Source organism: Mirounga angustirostris, unplaced genomic scaffold (genome assembly GCF_029215605.1).
Source record: "Mirounga angustirostris isolate CCGP_5_RB_7025 unplaced genomic scaffold, mMirAng1.0.hap1 SCAF_7, whole genome shotgun sequence".
Classification (NCBI taxonomy): domain Eukaryota; kingdom Metazoa; phylum Chordata; class Mammalia; order Carnivora; family Phocidae; genus Mirounga; species Mirounga angustirostris.
The window spans coordinates 152,320,203-152,346,214 of record NW_026991715.1 but is presented as its reverse complement, the minus strand read 5'-3'; the positions used below and the strand labels follow the sequence as shown (position 1 = coordinate 152,346,214).

General features: G+C 42.2%; 1 protein-coding gene across 2 annotated transcripts in view; it reads right to left on the bottom strand.

Moving 5' to 3' along the window:
• Positions 1-1,826: 1,826 nt before the first annotated feature.
• Positions 1,827-26,012, bottom strand: part of IRX2 (iroquois homeobox 2) — a 131,909-nt gene continuing 107,723 nt past the window's right edge. The window contains exon 5 of one of the 2 annotated variants that reach the window (XM_054504929.2): positions 1,827-1,970. Coding sequence is in view for 1 of the 2 variants with exons in the window: in XM_064596893.1 (XP_064452963.1) it covers positions 1,960-1,970 (11 nt within the window). In the remaining variant the exon portion in view is untranslated. The remainder of the gene's footprint in view (positions 1,971-26,012) is intronic. The other variant, XM_064596893.1, reaches the window with a different exon arrangement.

Genomic DNA, 26,012 nt, shown 5'->3' with positions numbered 1-26,012 from the left:
GAGCCACCCAGGTGCCCCTATATGTGCTCTTTTTAAAACCACTTTTTCTTTTACTTGATTGCATAGAGTACCATTTCTTTATAATATTAAATATTGTCCTAAAACATTATTTTCATATCTGTAAAATAATTTACGTTTTGGATCTCTCAAATGTATTTAATAAGTATTCTATGGTGGAGCATAATTATTAATAAACATAAAAGTTAGGATATCTTTACTCAAACAACTGTCTTTATCTCCAATCACTTTCTCATGCTAAATCCCTGGAAGCAGAACTGCTCAGCCCTAGCACAGGGCACTTTAAGAGATGTTCAATACTTACTGCCAAGGCTATTTTTTAGACATCAACACTCTGAAAAAAAAGTAGAAATTCATACATCTTTCTTGGAAAATTGTCCCTATTTTGAGAGTCCCTATTCAATCACCAGTTTTGCCCATATTTTAATTCTTTTTTACTCACCCATTAGAAAAAAAAAAAAAACAGCCAGATATTTATGACTATTATCTTTTTTTTTAAAGATTTGGTTTATTTATTTGAGAGAGAGAGAGACAGAGTGAGCCCAAGCAGGGGGAGCAGTCAGAGGGAGAGGGAGAAGCAGGGAGCCTGATGCGGGGCTCGATCCCAGGACTCTGGGATCATGACCTGAGCCGAAGGTAGATTCACCAACTGAGCCACCCAGGCGCCCCTATGATTATTCTCTACATACCTATTTTATTATCTTTATATTAGTCTCTTAAAATCGTTATAATTTGTTTGTAAAATGTCACTATATATTTAGGCTATTAATCTTAAATAAGTTATATATGTGCAAATACTTTTTCCCAGGTGGCTTTTTTTTTTTAAGATTTTATTTATTATTCGACAGAGAGAGTACAAGCAGTGGGAGCAGCAGAGAGAGAAAAAGAAGCAGGCTTCCCGCTGAGCAGGGAGCCTGACTCGGGGCTCAATCCCAGGACCCTGAGATCATGACCTGAGCCAAAGGCAGATGCTTAACCCACTGAGCCACCCAAGTGCCCCTCCAGGTAGCTGTTTTTACTTTTGATTTTGCTATGATAGTTTTAGATGTTCAGAAATATGTATTTTGGTGTATTTCAAAACAAGCTGAAAGAAATGAAAAGAGTTATAGAATATATGAAAAGTAGAACAAACCAGAATTATAAAAGCTTAGAGATAAAATGACAGAACTCAAGGAAGACCAAGAAAAAAAGAAAGTATTTCTGAAAAGAAGACGAAAGTAGAAGTACCACGAGGGCTAATGAACATAACAGAGTGGTTAAAGGAGGATGAAGAACATGTTAACAAAGGCAAGGGAAATTAAGAAAACTATTTTTGTTTTGAGAAAGAGAGAGAGAGAGCACAAGCTGGGGGGTGGGGGGAGGGGCAGAGGCAGAGGGAGAGAGAGAATCTTAAGCAGGCTCCATGCCCATTGCGGAGGCTGACACAGGGTTCAATCTCACAACCCCAAGATCATGACCTGAGCTGAAACCAAGAGTCGGATATTTAACCAACTGAGCCACCCAGGCGTACCAAAGTAAGAAAACATTTAAAGGAGTTTGGAAGTGACAGTAATGGAGGATGGCCAAAGAACATCTAACAAGATGAAAAGAGCCCTTGAGGGAGAGCAAAACAACATGGTAGAACAACCATTACATTGTATAATTTCTCAAAGATTTTCTGAAATTAAAAAAAGAAAAAAAAACTTTAAATGACATATTTATGTATTTATTGTTTTATTTTGCTTTTATTATTGGAGGGTAGTTTTAATAGATATGGAATTCTGGGTTGGCACTTCTTTCTTCCGCACCATAAACACACTGCCCACTGTGTTCTGGCCTCCGCGGCTTGTGATGACATGTTGGTACTCAGTTTGATCTTCTGTGTGCAATGTGTCTTTCTTCTCTATTTTTCAAATTTTCTCTTTAAATTTGCCTTGTGATACTTTGATGTGCAATTCAGAACTAGGAAGCTTCTAGAAGAGAGCACAGGAGAAAACCATCAATGCCTTTGAGTGTGGCAATGACCTTCATGATCCATGAAGGACATAACTGATAAGCTGGGTCTCATTAAAAAAAAAAAAAAAAAACAAACAGACAAAACACTTCGCTCTGCAAAAGACCATGTCAAGAGAAGGAGAAGACCAGCCATGGACTAGGAGAAAATATTTGCTAAAGACACATCTGATAAAAGGCTATTATGCAACATATACAAAGAACTCTTAAATCTTGACAACAGGAAAACAAATGAGACTTGAAAAATGGGCAAAATCCCCTAACAGACACCTCACTGAAAAAGGGATGCAGATTAAAATATGTTTTACCTCATATGTCATCAGGAAGTTCAAATTAAAACAATGATGAGATATGTACACACCTACTAGAATGACTGAAATCTGGAATATTGACAACACCAAATTCTGGAGAGGATATGGAGCAAAAAGGAACTCTTAATCACCCCTGGAGGGAATGAAAAATGGCACAGCCACTTTGGAAGACAGTGTGGCAGTTCTTACAAAACTAAACATTCTCCTACCATATGATCCAGCAATCTCATTCCTTGGCATTTACCCAAAGGAGCTGAAAACCTAGACATAAGCAAAATTCTGCACCTGGATGTTTATAGCAGCTTTATTCATAATTGCCAAAACTTAGAGGCAACCAAGATGCCTTTTAATCTGTGAATGGATAGTTTGATACATACAGACAATGCAATATTATTATACAATATTATTCACTGCTAAAAAGAAATAAACTATAGAGCTATGAAAAGACATGGAGGGACCTTAAATGCATGTTTCTAAGTTAAAGAAGCCAATCTGAAAATCTACATACTACATGATTCCAAATATATGACATTCTAGAATAGGCAAACCTATAAAGACAGTAAAACAATAATGGTTTCCAAGGGTTGGGGAAGAGGGAGGTTTAAGTAGACAGAAGACAGAGGATTTTTAGATTGGTGAAACTACTCTGTATAACACTATAATAGTAGATATATGTAATTATATACATTTATCCAAACCCATGGAATGCCCAACACCAAGAGCGAACACCAATGTAATCTGTGGGCACTGGATGTTTATGATGTGTCCATATAGGTTTATCAGTTGTAATAAATGTACCACTCTGGTGGTGGAGTTGCTAATGGGGGTGTATGCATGGGATAAGACAGAGAATATATGGGAAATCTCTGTATCTTCATCTCAATTTTACTGTGAACTTAAAACTGCTCTAAAAACATAAAGTCTTTTAAAACTCCTTAAAAAGATACTTAGCCAAGTGAAAATACATGCTAAACCAGACATCATGGCCAATCGAGGCAATTCCAAAAATATAACAGTGGTTCAATATTAAGAAAGTCATCAAATAGAAATAAGGAGAGAAATCCTATAATCATCTTCAAAGATGTAGAAAAGACCTTTAATTAACTTCACCCCAATTCATATTAAAACCCTCAAAAACAGGAATTGTTGGGTAATTCCTAAGCATTATAAAAATACTTTCCTATGAAAGTCATAAATAAAATGTGTTACCCACTGTCTTTACTACTATTTCATACTGTGCTATAAAAAGAAAGCTGAGGGAGCCAAAACCTATGTTTTTCCCAAATTTCTGGCTGATCCATTAACTGTACACATGCAGAGTGTAATTCAAGTGGCCAACGAAGGCTGAAGGAATTGTGCTGATCTTGACCTGTGGCTCGTCTCGGTGGAGAAGTAACTTGCATTTTGACTTCTGCCAAGTTAATTGCATGCTTAAAAAATAAAGCAAAAGCCTTCTGAGGCACATAAAAAACCCTAGAATTTCTACAACAAATTCTTCACAATATCTAGGATGAAGAAGCAGAAAAATATGACACGTTCTCTGGAGAAATGGCGATCAGTGAGGAGTAACTCCATTATCCAGATGTCGCAATTAGCAAATGGGATTTTAAAGCAGCTGTTACTGCTGCTCAAGGATGGAAGGGAAAGTATGCTGATATAATAGATACCAGCAGAGAAATATAAACTACAACACAATAAGAAAACACAAAAATTATAAAGCTAAAAAAGACAATGTCTGAATTTTAAAATAATCACTAAATGGGCTACACCGTAGCAGCAAGATGACAGAAAACCCACTGAATTTGGTTTTTTTTTAATCAATAGAAATCATACAGTGTGAAGAAGAGAAAGAAAAAAAAAAAGGCTTGAAGGAAATTAAATGTGTGCAATATAATAAGATCTAACATGGATATGTTTGGAGTCCAAAAAGGAGCAGGAAGAGACTAAGGAAAAAAAAAATTCAGAAAACAATGACCACAATGTTCCCAAATTTGATGAAACACATAAATTCACAGATTTATGAATCTCAGTGAACGTCAGTGGAACCCAGCCGAATAAATACAAAAGAAAGCATATCCAGGTATATTATAGACAAACTGATGTAAACCAAAGGGGAACAGAAATCTTTAGAGCAGCCTGAGAAAAATGACACTTAGCATATGAAGGACCAATGATTCACATCCAACTAACTTCTAATTCAAAACGATGGAGGCCCGAAGACAGTGGAGTAGCCCTGTTAAAAATGTAGGTTAGCCCAGACTTCTACGTTCAGCAAAAAGTCTTCAAGAAAAAGGCGACACAGAGATATTTTCAGATAAAGGAAATGAAGGAAATATATTGTCAGCCACCCTTCAGTACAAGAAATGCTTAATAAAGTCCTTCAGGTTGAAGGGAAATAATACCAGGTAGAAACAGCTCTTCAAGAAAAAATGAAGGGAGTCAGAAATGTCAAGAGAAAAAAAAAAGTGGATCATCTTGAGGGGGCTTCTTTTTCAGGAAACCAATGTCTGTGGCTGAATTTCCACTTTCTCCTCTTTTCCTCTTTGAAGACATTTGCTCCTTGTCCTATTCTTCTGCTTCTGGGAAACATTACTTGAGTTTTTCTTTGGGAAGCCTCAGTCAGTGTTTGTTACTGATTCTGAGCCTTCCTGCTCCTTATACCCTTTTAATCATCCTAAGCTGTTTATCATTTCCTCTCTCCTTCTCTTCTGAACCCCATCAGAATCCCTCACACCTTCATGTCTCATCATTAATCTAGTTCAAAGTTTGTATTTTCTTCACATTCAGTGGGAGCACAAAAAAAAAAAAAGAGCCTGAATGCATATAACTTATACTCACTTTAACATTTTTTCCAAAATATTTTCTTCCTCTGTTTGAGCCCTGTGCATATAATATATATGCATATATATGTGTATATGTACACACACACACAGGTTTGTTCATTTGTTTTACAAAGTAGGATGTTTTTCTATGTTCTACATTTGTTCTCCTGGATTTTCCTGCTTAATTGAAGCATATATTGGTATGCATGATTACAGTTGGTTTTCTGTATATGTCCCCTGGATGGTATTAGAATGATCTCCATTCTTAGCTGAAAAGCTGTTAGTTCAGAGTCCCTGCTGAGGGATGCCGTGGCGGACAGAAGAAGCCTGGAAGACTGGGTTGATCCATCCACATTTGTCCATCTAGGTGCTTTCCTTCTGTGTTCCCTGAAACTGCTGCTCTGGGAACAAATGTTTTCTAGTTAGTTTTATATTCAGTGAATCCTCTAGTCGAGGTTTCTTGTGGCTAAATCCAGTGATCAGAGCTTTGCTGTCTTGAGTTTGAGAGAAACCCTACTGGGTCAGGAAAGAGGCCCTCCAGGCTGACAGGGCCTCAACTTCTTAGGAGAAATGTCCAGCCAGGAGAAGCCCAGTTGTACTGAGGTTTCCTGCATGGTTGCACCTCTCTCTCTCTAGGAACTTCTGGCACACTACTTCTGAATACCCTTGGTCTGTCCCAGAAAGAAGATGTGGGGTCCAGAGACAGGGGTTCTTCTTTTTCTTCCGGTTCTAACACTTATTTCAGAGAGTATTGGGAGTTCTGCCAAGAAACAGGAGCATGTTGGATGAGGGGATGTGTGAGTCCTCATGACTTCTTTTAATCTGGTCCCATCTGTACTCTATATCCAAGAAATTCACTAAACCTTCTGGCATTCTGATACCCTTTCCTGGATTCATGCACTAAATCTATTTTTAGCTTCCTTTGATTATCAGTGTTGGTTTTTGAGAGAGGGATGTTGGACATCTGGGCTTATGTTGCCATATCTAGAAAAAGTGACTTATTTCCTACACATCAAACGAGGACATTTATGAACTTAATGCCAAACCAATGATTTTTTCTATGCAAATCTGTGTTGTATTTCAAACTTATTAATGGAAATGTATAAATATTACCAAACAGAGCTTCCTTTTCATACTAAGAGTCATTAAGGGTACATGAATAATTCATTTCAAAGCACACACACACTCTCACGCTCTGCAGCCCCCTCCCGACTGTTCTCTCAAGACTGAGGGTCACGCTCATGGGCAGAGACCATACCATTAAAAACATCCCTAAACGTGGGGCGCCCGGGTGGCTCAGTCGTTGGGTGTCTGCCTTCGGCTCAGGTCATGATCCCAGGGTCCTGGGATCGAGCCCCGAATCGGGCTCCCTGCTCCGTGGAGAGCCTGCTTCTCCTTCTCCTTCTACTGTTCCCTCTGCTTGTGCTCTCTCTCTCTGTCAAATAAATAAATAAAATCTTAAAAAAAAAATCCCTAAACATGATTCTCCTGGACCAGCTGAGGGTAGTCCTCAAATTAGATGCCTGTCCTCTGCTCTCATTTGCCACAGTCCCCGTCCCCAGTAAGGAATACGGCTAATCTTCTTGGCCTGATGTGGATCTAATCTACCTTACCGCCTGGTTTGAGCATTCTGTCTTCCATCTTCTACCTTCCCATATCTGACCTACTACCACTGTGCCTTCTCTGACCCTGTCCTGGCATGGATAGCTAAAAGCTACTGTGCCCTAAGTAAGAGCATTAAATATAACTTTCCCAAGTAGATAGGGCCATTCCTGGCCTTATGGACTTTACAGATCTGTGAATACCTACTCCTTCCATGGGGGCTATGTAAGGTGTATGTTCTGATTTACCCCCTTCCATTAAAAGCAGATACATTCATTAGGCCTACACATATTAGTGTCTTTGTAGTTTCTTTGTCTCCATGAGAGGGGGACACACACACACACACACACACACACACCTCTATATCACAGAAATAGTCTAGGTGATGAAATAAATAATAGTTCTTAAAAGCACTTACTTATTGATGAGATATATTACATAAATATATTAAAGGCTTTGTTTCTATACTTTAAAATTCTCATTTATTAAATAATTAAAAATTAAATAAATTTTGGAAGACTTTTTTTTATCGCAATTGACATTATCTTAACAACTCCATCACTGAAATTGCCTGGTTCTGAATTACTGAAGAAGGGTAAGTCAGGGTTAGGCATTCTTTTCTTTTCAGACTGTCATGGTATTCTCTGGATTAGAGAGATCAGGAAGAACTGGAATCATTGCATTACACACTCAAAAGGATCAGCTCAAAACTCATGTGGATACAGCAAGGAAATAAGCCACATAGGCAAATTCATATTCAGAAAAAAAATTCATTATAGAGTTGATGAAACCAAAATCTACAAAAACATATATACACAGGTACATTAGAATCTACTGTGTCAAGTATGTACTTTATATTGTTCATCATCTATCTATACACACAAAGTTTCTCCATAGATTCCTTTTATTAAGCAAACTTGCTAATAGGCTGGATTAGTACATTTTTCAGGATTTAAAAGTGTAGCTATTGTTCCATAAGTAGCTGAGAGTGTCATGGACATGGGGAATAGGCAGATCATTCCCCATGAGTTGATGAGCTACAGTGAATGATTTTCAAATGTTAATCAACTTTGCTTTTCTGGGATAAAACCTACTAAAGCATCACATATATTGCTGGACTCAATTTGCCAATCCTTTATAAAAGATTTGTGCCTAGGGGTGCCTGGGTGGCTCAGTGGGTTAAGCATCTGTCTTTGGCTCAGGTCATAATCCCAGGGTCCTGGGATCGAGCCCTGCATTGGGTTCCCTGCTCAGCAGGGAGTCTGCTTCTCCCTCTCCCTCTGCCTGCTGCTCCCCCTGCTTGTGCTCTCTCTCTGTCAAATAAATAAATAAAATCTTAAAAAAAAAAAACAAAAAAAACATTTGTGCCTTGTGTTGTGAGGAAAGTTGCCTTCTTTTTTTTTGCAAAATTTTTCTGAGATCTGGTTTTTAGCGAACTATCCACTTCACCAAATGAGTTGGGGAACATCTCCTTTTTCTGTATTTCTTGAAAGTCTTTGCAGAAAATTGTACTGTTTCTTCTATAAATCTTTGATAGGATTTACCAATGGTGTAATATGGATCTGGAGTATTCTTTGTGGGAAAGATATTTATTACAAATTAAATTTCTAATGGCTGTAGGACTATTCATATTTTCTATTTCTTCATGTATCAGTTTTGCTAAGTTGTGGTTTTCTTTGAATTAGCCCATTTCTTCTATACTGTAAAATGGATTGCCATGTGAGAGGGGGTCACCCATACATATCCTAGATATATTTAAAGGCTATTACATATCATTTAGATTTGAAATGACTTTAGGATGTGTAGTTCTGTCCACTCATTGATAAATCTTACTAGGAGATTATAAATTCTATTAGTGTTTTCAAATAACTAACTTTGGATTTTGTTAATTTTCTCTATTGTTTCTCTGTTTTCTATTTCATTGATTTCTGTTTTACTATTCATTTTCCTTCTACTTAAACTATATTCAATTTGTATTTCTTTTTCTAGCTTTTTAAACTGGAAACATAGGTCTGTGATTTCAAATTTTTCTTCTTTGTTACTTTCCAAATATTTTACAATGAGAAATCATTTTACATTATTTATGTAAGATGTTTTTAATGAAGTTACATGGAAATAAACAGACACATACACACACACACACCTATAGATCATTCCAGTTCATGCTGTAAGTTATGCTAATTTCAGATACTAACATATGCAACTTTCAGGAAACATGCTCTGATTTTAGGCATTTAGGCTGAGAGTCTCTCTAAACTTTAAGTTGTACTGTTTGTTGTCTGTTTATCTGTCTGCATTCCAGCACTACCCTTGAATTCTTAGTGTGCAGCATTCTTTATCTCAGTGGTGTTGGCTGTTCATCAACATGCAGGCATTCAATTGCTAGCCAGAATTGCTTACATAAAGTAAAATGTGTTCTGAATAAAAATATATTTAGCCAGAAATTTTGAAATTGAGTTTATATTTCTGCTTGAGTACCTTCATCTGAGTGCATGTCATGGGAGCTTCTAATCAAAATCCTTACATAGTACTTGATCAAAATGCAGTTCTGTTTGTTATAGAGGTTGTGAAGGCTAAACCATTACAGAGATTCATCTCTGAGTGGAAAGGATCTGAATTATTTGAGATTAAGTTAAAGATACTTTTTTTTTTTAGCTTGTATTTATTTATTTATTTATTTATTTATTTATTTATTTATTTATTTATTTTATTATGTTATGTTAGTCACCATACAATACATCATTAGTTTTTGATGTGGTGATCCACGATTCATTGTTTTCATATAACACCCAGTGCTCCATGCAGTACGTGCCCTCCTTAATACCCATCACGGGGCTAACCAATGCCCCTTCCCCCCTCCCCTCTAAAACCCTATTTGTTTCTCAGAGTCCATGGTCTCTCATGGTTCATCTCTCCCTCCGAATCCCCCACCCTTCATTTTTCCTTTCCTTCTCCTAATGTCCTCCATGATATTCCTATGTTCCACAAATAAGTGAAACCATATGATAATTGACTTTCTCTGCTTGACTTATTTCACTTAGCATAATCTCCTCCAGTCCCATCCATGTTGATGTAAAAGTTGAGTATTCATCCTTTCTGATGGCTGAGTAATATTCCATTGTATATATGGACCACATCTTCTTTATCCATTCGTCTGTTGAAGGGCATCTCAGCTCTTTCCACAGTTTGGCTATTGCAGACATTGTTCCTCAAAAATTTAAAAATAGAGCTACCCTATGACCAAGCAATTGCACTACTGGGTATTTACCCCAAAGACACAGATGTAGTGAAAAGAAGGGCCATATACACCCCAATGTTCATAGCAGCAAAGATATTTTTTTAACATTAACATTGCCCATTCAAATACAGCTGACCCTAGAAGAACACAGGTTTGAACTACCCAGTTCCATTTATACAAAGACTTTTTCAGTAAATACAGTACAGGACTGTGAATGTATTTTCTCTTCCTTATAATTTTCTTAACATTTTTTTCTCTCTAGTTGACTTTATTGTAAGAATACCAGTATATTATATATATAACATACAAAATATGTGTTAATTGACTGTTAAGGTTATTGATAAGGCTTCCAGTCAACAGTAGGCTATTGGTAGTTAAGTTTTGAGGGAGTCAAAGTTATACACAGATTTTCGATTGTGCAGGGTGGTTGATAGCCTTTACCCCTGTGTTGTTCAAGGGTCTACTGTATAAATCACTTGAGAAAATACAAAAGCCCACATATTCCCTTTATGGAACATTGAAGAAAATTTGTGCAATATGGAGGATTTGGGGCCATCTAGAAGTGGGTAAGGAATAACCACACTTTTGTGGCACCTGTGAGTCCACTCAGTGTAAATTCAGGTTACTTCTGAGTCTTTTAGCATTTCTATTTTCTATATGAGGAAGCACTGAAAATACATTAAACTTCCCAGTTTCTAAATGATCAGTAATATACCATTTCCAATTTAGGCTTGAAGGTTTTTTTTTCCCCCAATAGCACATCCAAACTACATTTTTTTTTTTTTAAGATTTTATTTATTTATTTGACAGAGAGAGACACAGTGAGAGAGGGAACACAAGCAGGGGGAGTGGGAGAGGGAGAAGCAGACTCCCCTCTGAGCAGGAAGCCCGATGCGTGGCTCGATCCCAGGACCCTGGGATCATGACCTGAGCCGAAGGCAGATGCTTAACAACTGAGCCACCCAGGCGCTTCCCTGCAAACTACTTTTTTTAAAAAAGAAGAAAATAAAAAGTTGTCCAGGTATGTGAGAAGGTTTGGCTGGATGGTCAAATGTGGAGATGAATTTACATGGCTGTTATTATATTCCTCAGTAGCACTTTGAAAACACATTATGGCCCTACACCAAACTGTGCAATTGTGTTCATGTGGAGAAGATGTGGCTGGAATGTGAATGGTCTGTGAAAGAAATAAACATGCACATGAAACACTAAAATAAAATGTTATTTTCTCACCTTTAGTATAATGGTTCCCATGAGTGATTATTAATTTACATTCCATAGCTAATATGTGACTCTATCAGCCTCTTCATAATGCATAAACATATTTTTTCAGGGAGCTCAGAATTCACCCAACATATGTTGCTAATAAGCAATCCTTCATTCAGGAGACTGAATGCCTTAGACTCAGATAGGTCCAAATAAATTGTTGTAATGGAATCAACCATGCATGCCTAGAGTTCCAGTCATTTATGCTCTTTATCATTTGCGAATCTTAAAATTTTATAGCAATGAGTGTTTTAAAATCTCTTTATTAAAAGAAGTAAGGGTGAATGTTTTCAGTATCCACACCTAAAAGTCTTCCAGGATCAGCACCCATAAGATTCTCTACTGTGCATCTTCATGGGACAAAGTGTTCACATATGGAAAGAATCCCACTGGCCTACAAGGGTTGCAGTGGAAACAGGGTAAGAGAAATGAAGTTATATATTCCATCAGACCAATCTGGTATCTTGTGAAAGTGAAAGGAGGATTTTCCACACACAAGTCAGATTTCATTAAGACCATCAGAGCCAGGAAAGCTTAGACACACCTTCCCAGGTAACCACCTCCTCTGCCTCTGCACCTGGAGAAACTCTGACAGAGTCTTCACCGCCCACAGGAATTCCTTCAGCTTCCCAAGCCTGGAGTACCCTGGGAATGGCGAGGGTCATAATTAATGGTTTTTAATAATTTTTAATGGCCTTGCCTTTGATATTCATTTGCTCTTATTCAGTTTCAACTCTGTATAAATGATTATACCCCACCTAAGCTGCTTTGCACACACTGGAAAAGTCTCTTTTTGTGTAATAAAAAGACCTTGTGCTTTGGGAAGTCTTGACTCTGATCAGCTGCCCGTTAGGGAGGACCCAGAAATGCACAACTTTTATTCTCAAGACCCATGGAAATCTAACTTTTTCTGTGGGATATTAAGTACATACATCTAGTCTTGGTATCAAATAGAAATCACTCCTAGTTGGAAACTTCTAAAATTATTCACCCATTTTTAAAGTCAAATTAAAGTAATACGGCACTGACAAAATGATTAATGTTAAAGGATCCATTAGTCATAGAATATATTTCACATCAACATTCATCATAATCATTTATTTGGGATTTCCTAAGCTATTGTTAATATTTCTAGTTTTAGAACATTTAGGACACGGAGTCAGTACGTATTAACTGCATTACATGGAAAATGCTGAAATCTCCAACCCTGGGCTCTGTGACATGAATACTCCAGAACCATACACTCTCTATGTGACCCATCTCTTTATATTGTGTAATTTTAAATGAACCTGTTTCGGTGGGACTCAGAAAATGGTTGAATCATATCCCTTTCATTTTCCTACTGATGTTGACTTAGCTCATGGCAATATTCCTGACGTTACATGTTTATCCCTTTAGAGACTTAGTGTCATTCAGTGTCTCCTGTATGCAGGCCAGAGATTGGCAAACTTTATGTAGACAACCAAATAGAAATTGTCTTAGTCTTTTAGCCCATACCAGTCTGGTGGCTACTACTCAATTCCGCCATTGTGGTGTGAAAGCAGGCCGTGAGTGGACACACGCTTATGCTCTGATGAACGCCACCCATGGGCCAATGTTTGGTGACCCCAGTGCTGGAGAAATGAGATGCTTGCCTGCCCTAAAAAGGCTTACAGTGTGTGGAGGAAGGCACGATGTGACTAAGTCCCTGAGACGTCCCCAGGGCTGGGAGGGATCGGACCCACAGGAGAGCACCTAAGCGCAGAGGTATAAAGCATCACGAAAGGGGAGTCCCAAGCTGAGTCTTAATTTTAAGCATTTTAATTGAAATATAATTATATGTTACCATAGTTCTAATTTTAATTAATCAGCCTATGAAAATGATACAGACTGGGAAATTCACTGACAAAAAATAGGCTAGAAATGGTAGACACTCGAGCTTAGGTATGAAAGGTAGATTTCTCAGACATGCATTTTTTCCACTTATTCAACAAATAGTGGTTGAGGTATGACCAAGTGTCAGGTGCATTTCTAGGAGTCAGGAAGACAGCAACGAGCCAGGCAGAGCTGGTTCTTACCTTCTTTATGCTGACATACTAGTGGGGAGACAGACAATAAACAGACAAGTGAATGCAACTGGGTCAGGGGTGTGTGGGAGTTAGAGTGGGCAGGTGGAGCAGGCAAGAAGGGAAGGAGGGGGGAGGGGAGGGGAGAGGGAGGAAGGGGAGGGTGGTGGGAAGTGAGGTCATGGGGATGCCCAGGATGGGCCATGTGGGGTCTTGTCTACCACAGATGGGACCACAAATTAGGAATGAATGAGATGGGAACCGCTGGAGGTGTTGGGACAGGGGAGTGACACACTGATTGACCTATTACGAGTGGAGAATAGGGCCTACCCCTTCCCAACAGCCTTGGTTGTGAGGCTCTCACAGGGGTCCAGGTGGCAGCAGGGGTGACCTATGGGAGTGCACAGCCTGCATCTCTCTGCCCATCCCTGGAGCCTGCACGTTGACCTACGGTGAGGGTTCACCTCGTAGGGTGCATGAGACTCACCTGTTGACTAGAACGCAGGCTTCTCTTCCATTTGCTGCTGACTCTTGTATGACAAACCAGCCCCACGTTGGACAGTTTGAAACAACAGACATTTATTATTTTACAGCTTCTGAGGGTCTGCGTCTGAGAACAGCTACATGGTTCTGGCCCAAGGTTTCTCCCAAGTTGGAGTTAGTCTATCCACTGGGGCTGCCTCATCTGAAGTCTCAACCAGGAGTGGGAGATCCACTCCCAAGGTGACTCCTCACATGGCCGTGGGTGGGAGGCTTCTCCACAGGGCTGCCTGGGGGTCCTCAAGACATGGCCACTGGCTTTCCCCAGAGTGAGTGATCCAAGAGGGCAAGGCAGAGCCAGTGACCCCCACAACCAGCCTCAGAAGTGACATGTTATCACTACCACACCTTCTGTTGGCCACTCCTTAGTTCCATGTAGAGGGGTGGGGGCTGTACAAGGACATGGACCCAGGAGGCTGGATCAATGAGTCATTCTGAAGGCTAGCTGTCCCCCCCATCCGGATGGGTCAGATCTGAGTTAGAGCATTTTTAGCAAGTCCCCAGTGTATCCTAATTCAGAGAGCTTGGAGGAATCTCACTTTGAGAAACACTGATGAAGGCAAAGAGGTCCCATGAAGGGACTTGAACTGAAGGGAGCCAGGGAATGAAACTTTAATTTTAGAAAGAAAGCACCATCCACACCACTGCGAACACCAGCCACTGCCATCTCCCCCACAACCGGGAAGATATATGACGTCAGTCCAGGCCAAATTAAGATCCAGGGATCTTGGGCTCCACCAATGAAAGAGCAACTGTAGACCTTAGCTTGTGAGTCGACCTAAGCCAGTTTAGTCATGCACACACATGGGTTCCTTTGGAAGCTAACTATAGCTGTAGAAAACTTTAGGAGGGTGAAGGTTAACTGTCTAATTCTCCTAACCTCATAAGTGATTATAAAGAAAGCAAATATTAGACCCAATTAGGCTACACCTATGAAACCCATTAAGTACATCTTTATGACCAAGCAGGTATAAAAGTCCCTACAACCTGTTCTGTAGGCTTGATGGAGTCCCAGCCACTTCCCCTGAAGTGGGATGAGTCTGTGTTTTGAACCGGCTGTGTTTTGAACCCGAAGCACTTTTAGAGAGGGCTGAGTGCTATTAAGAATTACACCAAGACAATCTGTGCCAGGGCTGTCCAGAGCAAAAGAGAAAACATGATCACTGGGAAGATTAATTTTATGGATCAACGCAGCCAGACTGAATGCCCTGTTGTGCAGTTAAATGCCAGACCAGCTGTTGGGAGGGTGATTTTAGGATGTGATTAACTTTTATTTATTTATTTATTTATTTATTTATTTATAAGATGTGATTAACTTTTAAATCAATAGAGTTAGAGTAAAAGAAAGGACCTTGTAGAAAGTGGGTGAGCATCATCCAATCAGGTGAAGCACTTAAGAGCAAAGACTGAGGTTTCCCAAAGGAGAAGCAATTCTCCCCAGGACTGCAACACAGACACCCTGCCTGAGCTTCCAGCCTTCAGGGTCCAGGCTCAAGACTGCAGTGTCATTCCTTCCCTGAGTCTCCAGCCTGATGGCCTGCCCTGCACACTTCAGACTCATCAGCCCCCACAACTGTGTGAGCCGATTGCTTCAAATTCACCTCTCTCTCTCTTTCTCAGTGATACTTAAATGAGATAGATGATATATAGATAGACAGACGGACAGACAGATCCTATTGGTTCTGTTTCTATGGAGAATTATAAGCCCATCACCTTATCAAACAACCAGAAAGCCAACTCAAGGCTGGAGCAGGATGGTTAGGAGTCAAGCCTCATTTCAGTCAAGCTGAAGTTCGGGGAAGTGGGTGGGGGATAGGGTAACTAGGTGATGGGCATTAAGGAGGGCACGTGATGTGATGAGCACTGGGTGTTACATGCAACCGATGAATTATTGAACTCTACCTCTGAAACTAATGATGCACTGTATGTTGGCTAATTGAATTTAAATTAAAAAAATAAAAGTTTGGTGGGTTGTTAAAAAAAAAAAAAAAAGAATCTTCTAGATTCCTAAGCCCTGGATATATAAGATGGGGAACATCTCTCAAATATTTTAGCTAATCTGCCTCTTGACACAGCTAATTTCATCGATGAGAGCTCATTCCTAAGATTGTCAAACTAACAGCCCACTATTTTCACTGATTAAGACTCACCTCTGACTTGCAAGATCAGCAGAATCTGGTGTGACTGAATGTGGACTGTGGACGGTGGCTTCTGGGGAAATGCCAGCTGGTGTGCGTGAGGCTCCTGAGCCTTCCTGGCTCTACCACCTTCCCTGAGCACACTCTCTACCCGAAGCCGTGAAGTGTTGCCCACATGGGAGCTTCACACCTGTCCCCCAACCCAGGAGCTTTGTGCCAAGAGGTCAGAGGAGCTTTCCTATATCGGGCACATCTTTTCCTGCTTGGGTAAATATGACTCTCCACAAATGCAGATTTCCCAAACTTAAAGAGCACTCTGTTTTTTTCATGGGATGAAACAGTTTTTGAGGTGAAGTAAGTGGTGGGAGCTGTTTCCCTGGCTCCCCATTTCTTCTGGGGTGCAGTTCTCAGAGATCACTCCTCCTTCAGCAGATCATACCTGTCCCTGTCTTCCTTCCCCCAAAGGCCCCAACAGCCAGTCAGTGGGTATTATGAATTAAATTGTGTCCCCCTCTCGAGGATGTTGAAATTCTAATCCCCAGTACCTGTGCATGCAACCTTATTTGGAAATAGGGTCTATGCCTTTGTATATAAGACGAAGTCATTAGGGTGGGCCCTAGTGCCATCACTGGTGTTCTTATAAAAAGGGGACATTTGGACACAGAGATGGACAGGCACAGAGGGAAGACCATGTGCAGACAGCAGAAAAGGGGGCCATCTGCAAGCCGAGGGATGCCTGAGGCTACCAGGGCGAGGAGATTGCCCTGGAATAGGTCCTTCCCTGCAACCATCAGAGGTGTAGCCCTACGAAACCTTGCTTTAGGACTTCTTGCCCCCAGAACCCTGAGAGGGTCAAGGGGCTGTTTAAAACTGCTCAGCTTCATGCATTTTGTATGGCAGCCTTCAGAGTGGGGAAGGGTGAGCTAGGCAGCGGGGAGGATCGCACAGTCGGGGGGGTGCCCACTTCATTCCCCGCCATCCCCACCTCCAACCCCCAGGCCTGTCACCTGTGAGTCTCTCGCTGACTGAGAGCCGTGCTTGCTGGGGGCAGAGGCCCGTTCCAGCTCCGCAGAGATCTGTCCTTCATCACCTTGACCTCCAGTGCCACGCCCCACCCCATTTACGGATCTCAGCCAAAGGCCTGTGAAAAGACATGTTTGCGACTTTCCCAGATTAACAGAAACAATGTTTGCACTGGACTTTTCCTGGAGCTGGAATCTCTAGGCAGACAGCCCAGAGCAAGCAGCTGCCCTGGGTCTTCGCAGGGAAGGAAGGTGGGGCAGGTGGGAGACCACATGGTGGAGTCCACTTCATTTTCTTTTAAAGTGATAGCACCGGAGACAATGACAAAAGTTATAGAAAGGAAACTTTAGAATTACGGACGTACTGACGCATGCTAAAATGTGGGTGAACCTCTAGGTCATTATGCTAGGTGATAAAAGCTGGTCACTAAAAGGACAAATAATGTCTGTTTCTATTTATATAAAATATCCAGGATAGGCAAATCCAAAGACAATGTATACTGGTAGTTTCCAGAGACTGGAGTGGGAGGGAAGCCCGAAGAAATTGCTCAATGGGTGTGGAGCTTTCCTTGGGGGTGAGGGAATGTTTTACAATCAGACAGAAGTGGTGTTTGCACAACAGGGAACATGTACTAAATATCACTGAATTGTTCACTTTAAAATGGTTAATTTTGTGTTTTGTGAATTTCGTTTCAATCAATGATTTTTAAAACACAGATGGGCGTCTGAATGTGGACAGAGGTGAGGACGGAGTTAAGCCGGACAGAGTCCAAGACAGGGAAGCACCCATCGCCAAAAAAATCATATCCAATTATCCTCCTGAAGGCTGAATTCAAAGATGGAGCCTGAAGGTCCTGAAGCAATTATGATTTACACTGAAGAAGAATGACTCAAATCAGCAGCTAACTATGATTTATCGAGTCAAAATGTTTCATCCACACAGAAAAGGCATCAGCACTTGAGCTGCTAATCTAGAAAAATTTAATTTTCCTAGTATTTTCTTCAAATATAGTATGCACATATACAGAGAAAAATCTCCCATTTTCATTTTGTGAATGCCTGCTTATAGAAAAGAAAACTTTTGCTTTTGTTTCCCTTGCCCTTCGAGATGTGTCTAGCAAGAGGTTGCTGCGGCCGAGGGTGAAGAGGTTACTGCCTCTGTTCTCCTCTAGGATTTTGATGGATGGGGCCATGGTACCTCCCCATCTTATATGACCTTGACCTTTTAGCACAGGTCTCTGGAGAAGGAAGAAGGCAGTAAACTGATGAGATGTAGAGTGTCTGCTCCTAACTCTTGCCTTCCAGTGAAACACAGAGGAGCTGGACGGACGGCGGGATGCTCTCATCTTCTAAGAGAACTTTCCTCGTGCTTGTCATCTGCTCCGCAAGTTGAGGGAGGAAGAACGTCTGTCTGTTTGTCAGCTTCTCCACACATTGCGTGGCACCCGGATACGGCGCCTTTGAGCAGGTTGAGAGGTGGAAACCATTGTTCAAAGTGAACAGTTTGGTGGGCTCTCTGGGCCTTGGAGGCTGGAGGTGAGGGAGAAACGGGCACCCAGGAGACCCAGGAGATGATGTGACACGGCAGCTTTGAGGAGCCAACAGCCCAGTTTCTGTCCCAGCAAACCCCCGAGAGGCCCTGTCCCGGTCCCATGGGTTCAGTGCCCCCCACCGCCCCCCGCCCCCCACTTCGTCTGCCTTCCTTTCAGCCTTTTCCTTGGGCCAAAAACCAAACTTCCCTCAACCCAGTAAAAGCATCTCCCTGCCTTCTTCCCTTCACAGTCAGGCTTCTGAAAAGGCTCACCCCCACCTCTCCTTCTCACTGCGTCCCCCTCCCCTGCCAGCTTTACCCACCTCTCATGCAGCACTGGGACCCTCAGGCAGCCGAGGTCCCTGGCGCGGACATGTTCCCTGACCCTGTCTGTGGTTGTGCCATGGCCGACCACCTGCTGCCTCCTGAAACGGTCGGCAAGACACTGCTTTTCTTTCCAGAATCTTCTTCACAGTCTCTCCTTCTCTACCTATCTGTAAATTGTGGTTTGACACAGAGCTCCACTCTTGGAAAGGATGAATGCTGCCCGGCCAGCCCTGCTGTTAAGCCAAATATGGGCTTCCTGAGCCTCCACCGCATTAAGAAGACAGGGGCGGAGGCAGCCACATTCCGCTCTAAACCTCTCTGTGCACATTTCACGTCGGTCAGGTCTCAACACAAGGGAGACGAATGAGGGAAGTTGGAACCCATAGCAGTTCTCATGTCCAAATAATTATTTTACAATCTTATAAGTTTTTCAAGATTTTAAGATTATAATAACAGTAGAGTGATCATTTACTCTACTATTAGCTGGTAATCATTTAAAGACTTCTAAATCATTTTTTTGGTATGTAAAATATAACTGACTCAATTAGGGGGGCACAAATAAAAGATTTGGACATTGAAATCTTTCTTCTATTAATTATTATATGACCCATTTATATAAATGCTTGGAAAAATATTATATAATAATGTAAAACTTTAATATTAACAAACATTAAAGTATCCACTATATAAGTAGGAATATTATAGTTATTGGAAAATCAGTATTTCCTATAGAAATACTTTCTATAATGTTTCTTTCTCAATGCATTTGGTTTTTTAAGATGCCAGGCATTTTGCAAACATCATCCCATGTAATTCCTCCAGCAACCCTGTGAGGTAGAAATTAGTCATCTCCCATTTGCAGATGAATCAAATGGAAAGAACTTTAAACATTTTTCCAAGATCACAAAGTTGCTAGAATATCATACAAACAGTACTCTGTAGTTTTCAGAATGACTTTGCATATCGTCTGTACATAGAGAAGTCCTAAGGATCCTTCTTCATCATGTTTAATGTATAAAGTAGAGCATAATAGATGTCATGCTAAACCCAGAGAACCAGTGAAAACCCTGAAGATGGTCTCCTGATGAGTGTTCCAGTTATCCTTTGCTGTGTAGCAAGTGACTCCACATTTAACAGCTTACAACACCCAGTTGATTGCACGGCGTAATGCCAGGGTCAGGACGCTGGGCAGGGCTCAGCTTCTGTTTCATAGCATGTCGACTCAGGTGCCCTGGTGGTGTTCACCTGGCAGACCAGCTGGTCTGGAGGGCCCAAGAGAGCTTGCCCCACAAACCTCAAATCTCGGTGGGCATGGCTGCACGGCTGGGCCTGGCGGAAACTGTCAACCAGGACTCTACACATGGTGTCTCTGGGACAACAGTCTCAGGCTCTCCTGTGGTGGCTCAACCTCCCTTAGGAACGGCCCCAAGACACAGAAGGTGGGAGCTGCCAGGTCAAGTGCCTTGTGCTACATTCTATTGGTCCAAGCAGGCACTAAGACAGCCTGTAATCCAGGGGTGGGGAATTAGATGCCACCTTTCAGTGGGTGGTGGGCAAGAAACCAGTGGCCATCTTGAAGGTGCCACAATGAATACCAAACCTCTTTTGAAATGTGTCCAACCGGGTCCATGCCTTTGGAGTTTGCCTCTACAGGGAAAACATGGATTGCAACCACCAGCTCCGTAATGCGCCTTCATCTTCTGCCCCATCACACTCTGTTTCACATAAAAAGTCTTTGTGCATCTGGTTTCCTCTCTAAAAACAAAGTGCCTTACATTGCGTAATTAGGTAATTATACTCTCTCCCCTGACGTAAGTTGTTTGGAAAGCCTTCTGCTTTGGAAGAAGTTCATCTCCTTGGAACCCATGCTAAATTTCTACCTCAGTGAATTTAGGACCACCCACTCTTTATGTACACATATCTATACCTCTTTGTTTAGTATATTAAACAAAACAAAACAGAAAGTGTCTCCACAGCAAGCCCGCAAGGAAGCACACAGTCCCACGTGGAATCCGAGTGTGGAGAGTGGCCAAAGCACTCTTCCCCCCCAACATCTGCATATCTGTAGTCAAGGCAATTGCTGCAAGTGGTAGGTTGGGGCTTGCACATACCAAAGGGTGGTGGGGGAGGCTAGTCTCAAACTGATGCCCCAGGAGAAGCTCCATTCCTCACCTAAACACCTCTGACAGTGCCTTAGAAATTGGGTTTGTTAGTCTATTTAGGACTCTCCTAAAATATGAAGTTTGTGCTCTTTTTCTTCCATTCATTTTGTCTAACCTTGTTATCATTGGTACATGTTCAGCTCCCTATATCACCAGGCTATAATTAACAGCCCAAGAATTTTTATCTACTGATTCCTGCAACACAATATTTTTTAGCGAGTCTGCCCTCGGGATTGACTTGTAGAAATATGCGAGCTGCACGATCCTGAGTGCATATTCCTTATTAGATCACTTCCCGAACCCCTTGTCTGTCTTCCCAACTGATCACATTTCCAGATTACTGAGCCCCTAGGAGCCCGAGACATAAACTGTGGAGTCCACCCAGGGCTCCACCTTCTGCATCCCAAACAGCCTGGCAGCCCCCGCCCAGAGCAACAAAGTTATCTGAAATACTCACCCAGCATTCCTTCAAAGGACAACCACTAATTTAACTTATTGTGATTCAAGAGTGTGCCTCATGGCCTTTTAGTGGCTAGAGCCATCATGGTATTAGGTCAGGATCAGTTACTGCAAACCTAGACAAGATGTAAGTCTTCCTAAATATGGAAATTCCGACTTGCAGCCATAGGAGCAGGTTACGGGACGTGATGTCAGTGAGCTCCACATGTCGGGATTCAGGACAGTCTTGCCCAGAGACAGAGATGATGTTCTCGCCATTCCCCTTCCAGTCTTGGTCTTAAATATGGAAAATGTTTCCAGCACACCGATGTTCCTAACAAAATATTTCAAGAGAGACCTGAAAAGTTCTGGGAATTAGATTTTTTTTTTTTTTTCCTCTGAGGCAGAGAATCCTCATCTTATTTTGTGATTCTGTAAGATGCTTTTAGTTCTTTGTTTTTTGTTTTTTGGGGTTTTTTTATGCTTTCTTCTTTAGGATAGAGTGGAAAACATGGTTAAATCAAAAAAACAATTTTAAGGGGCGCCTGGGTGGCTCTGTCGGTTAAATGTCTGCCTTCGGCTCAGGTCAAGATCCCAGGGTCCTGGGATCGAGGCCCACGTGGGGCTCCCTGCTCGGCGGGGAGTCTGCTTCTCCCTCTTCCCCCTCTCATGTGCTCTCTCTCTCATTCTCTCTCTCTCAAATAAATAAATAAAATCTTTAAAAAAATAGTTAAACAAAATAATTGTTACTGCCAATAACAGAAACCAGATTGGAACATGTTATAAAGTTATAAACTTTGGAAAGTTATGAAATTATAAACTTATCATCATAAAATGTGAAACATATTACAGAGCTCTAAACTTTGCCAGCCCGGGAGCAGGAAGTGGAAAATCGCCCAGAGGAAGTCACTGAGCTTTCAGCCTCTCCTCGCAGAGACGTGTGTCCCCTCGAGCCTGTGCACCTCCCTGCTTTCTCCGGTCTGTGGTCCAGCCACCTCTGCACATTCTCGCGTGGAGGACAATGGACTCACGACAGATGCAGATGCTCTTGGTTCACATCCCTTTCTGCTTGGTTTGGGGGGATGGCCTACGGTTCTCAGAATCACTTTGCCCCAAGTCCACATTGGTGGGAGAAGGTATGGTTTGAATCCGGTGTCCACGGGTGACCGGGGTTCCTTATACATCCTCACGCCTTCTCCACGCCAGGTGGAAAGGCAAGGGCTGGAGTCCAGAGCACCCCTGGCAGCAGACGCGGACCTACCACACAGCCGATGAAACAAGGGTGGAAATCCACAGCGACACAGGGGCTCCCCCTCTGCGCTCTGCCTCCCGCCCAGAAGATGCTGCAGGAGCTATGCTGGGACCAGGAGGCACCGACTTGAGGACAAGGCCAGGGGTAGCCGTCATGGAGCACCTGACAGGCCGGACCTATGATGCACAGCCCGAGCAGCAGAACGGATGGAGGCTCAGCAGCCGCGTGCTGCCGAACGCCCCGCAACTTGCTGTCTGGGAGAGCACCTGATTTCTGGAGTCTGCCAGTTCCTGTAGTGTAAATGCTCCTGGCCCATCTCTAGCTGCTGATGGCTCACAAAATGCCTGAAAAGGTAGCTATCAGCTCTTGGCGGCCAGAAGGAGCCAGCCTCACCCACCACTGTTCCCCACGCCCTATGTCTAAGTATGTGCAGTTATCTGTTGAGCCAACACTCTTGGCAACTGAATAAGATGGGCTTATCCTCCTGCTCTGACCAACACACCCTCGTAACGGATGCAAAGTTCAGGCTCAAATTCAGGAGGCTGTTTGAGAGCCTGGTGTCTCCCTGAGGACTGGCCGTGGCCCCCAGCCTGTTCTGCTCTCCTCCCACCCTGTGGGTCTGTCCACAGCCTGCACCTCCGAGCTTGGGACACATCTCACCCAACGGTCATCGCTTGACTGTGCCTTGAGCCAGCGTGGCCAGCTCTGGAGAGGTGAGGTCTGGGAGAGGCCCAGGCCACGGAAGTGGCTCCGAAATTTCTGGGCAGGAACCCATGGGTCCCTTGTCCCTGAAGTCTCTCACACAAGGGGAGGCACACAGTCGAAGAGAGCGTGTGTGGGGTCTCCTAACACCAACGCTCCTCTTGCCTGGGTGTCAGCCTGGAGTGGATTCCTAGTAGCATTCCAGAGCCAATGTCTAGAGCTGCCGTGGGAGACACAGAAAACCCTATTTGTTAAGCCACTTTCAGACAAGTCAGTTATTTGTGGCCAGTACACCTCCAACTGACCCACCCAAGAAGAGAGAAGAGAACAGACGGCAGAAACAATCAAGAGAGAAAAACAAAACCACCATCATTGTGAACTAAGCCGAGCATTTGCAGATTGCAAGAACATTCCAGTTAGCAACCTGGGAATGATGACCAACGACAGAGCTCAAAAAAGAGAGGAGGCATTATGGCAAAGGACCAGCAGTCGGTAATAAGTCTGGTGGAATGGATAAAGGGCCAATAATTCTTATATCATATACAAAACAATAAAATATCCCAGTCAGTCTTGAAAAACTATACCATTTATACAAAGTGTTAAAAATGTAACAAATCTGCTAAATCAACATGTTCTAAAGTACACTCTCAGGAACTGATGGAAAAATAAAAACAAACTTGATGTTCCATCCTGCACCGTCCATTCCTGACACTGACAAGTAGGAAAAACGGGATCATCTCCTTTATAAGCAGAAAATAATGGCATGAACATTATGAATATAAAGGCCCCTCTCATTGCGACTTGGCTGTGATGGGTGAGAAGCGTCCTCCTGCATCCATGGGGGTGCTGGTGGTGGACTCAAAGTGGGGTGAGATGGACCAGAGCCAGGGTTTTCGTCTGTGTCATTTATGAGTTGTCCCCCAAGTCTTAGAACTGCTGAGGAGGGGGGCGCCTGGGTGGCTCCGTCCTTAAGCGTCTGCCTTCGGCTCAGGTCATGATCCTGGGGTCCTGGGATCGAGCCCCGCATCGGGCTCCCTGCTCAGCGGGAAGCCTGCTTCTCCCTCCCCCACTCCCCCTGCTTGTGTTCCCTCTCTCGCTGTGTCTCTCTCTCTGTCAAATAAATAAATAAAAATCTTAAAAAAAAAAAAAAGGAACTGCAGAGGAGGGACAAGGTGCTTAATAAATACCTATTGAGTAAGTGAAATTGCTCACGGGAACCACTGTGGATAGTCAGTCTCCCCTCTCCATATCACCAGGAGGAGCTGAGTGCTGGCCTGGTGCAGGGACCACAGAGGGACAGCTCGGTCCAGAGTCCAGGTCTGGGTCCCAGCTCCCTGGGGGCCCTCTCACCTTTTAGATCAATACTAATTAATGTCAATACCAGAAATTTTGGGGATCAAACTTCTGTGAATGAAGGATTTATCCTTATCACTTCTGTGGGCATCAAGTGAGGCCTGTCCGATATTAGATCTTCTGCAATTCTGAATAGTTAACTAAAAATTGTGGATTCTTCCGGATCATCTTAAGCACGATGTCCAATAAAATCCATGTTCACTTCCAGCCCCATGTGCAAAAATACCAAAACACATGAGAAAAATCTCACTGAGCTCTGGAACCATCGAAGACAAACCCACGCTTCTGAATAACCTGGGACTTTTTGGGGTATCTATTTTGTTCAATGGTGAGTTGTAGTTAAACAGGTACAGCTGATATTTACGGAAGTTTCATGCCCTCCTGAAGCAAATTACACTCTCTGTATTTCTTAGGCCACTTGATTTTCTGTGAAAGTGAGTATCTAACAGACAAAATTATTCAGCAAGCATTGTAAGCTTTTATATACGGATTCCTTCATTCCTTGAGAATTTGCAAGTTTCAATTCTTTTCTGAATTTTAGCTAACCAAATTAAAACAATTTTCAGTAACCTAATCAAGTTATTTAGGTACCATTCACTCCTGCTGTTGATTTTTTTTTTTTTAAATGTATGGAGGTGAAAGGAAAAGATTTACAAATTAATGTGAGCTGCCTAAGAAAATCCAGCCGAGGCAATGAAGAGGAGGTGGGTGGGGAAAGTAGGTAGGGACTGGTCGAGCTCCAGGAAGCTGCCAAGAATCATACCCTGTGGGGGCTGCATGTCAGGTCCGGACCACAGATGAGACTGAGAAGTGAGCACCTGCCCAAGCTATGGCAACTCAGGCCAGTCTGGATCTTGCTCTGCATCATGATGAGTGTCAGAATGCAAGTGGGTCTCTTTATCTCTGCATCAAAATATTATTTCTGGGATGCCAACATTTCATTTTATTGCATTGATAAAACAGCAATGGAGATCAAAACGTTTATAAATAGTTTACATACTTGGAGGCATTGAAATGTATTATCATGACATACAATTGACTTGTGAACAAGTGTAGATCTGTATGTATTTTTCGGTTTCCATTAAAATAAAAGGAAAGCTTATGATTTAGGATCATCTGAAGTGACGAGTCTCAGACTAAACTGCAACAAAGAATAAGCTGGGGTTTTGTGAATCAGTTCACTAATCTGTGTGGAGCAGGTAATTATTAAATGGCACCTCATGATCCTAACCCAGAATCATGAAGCCTGGAAG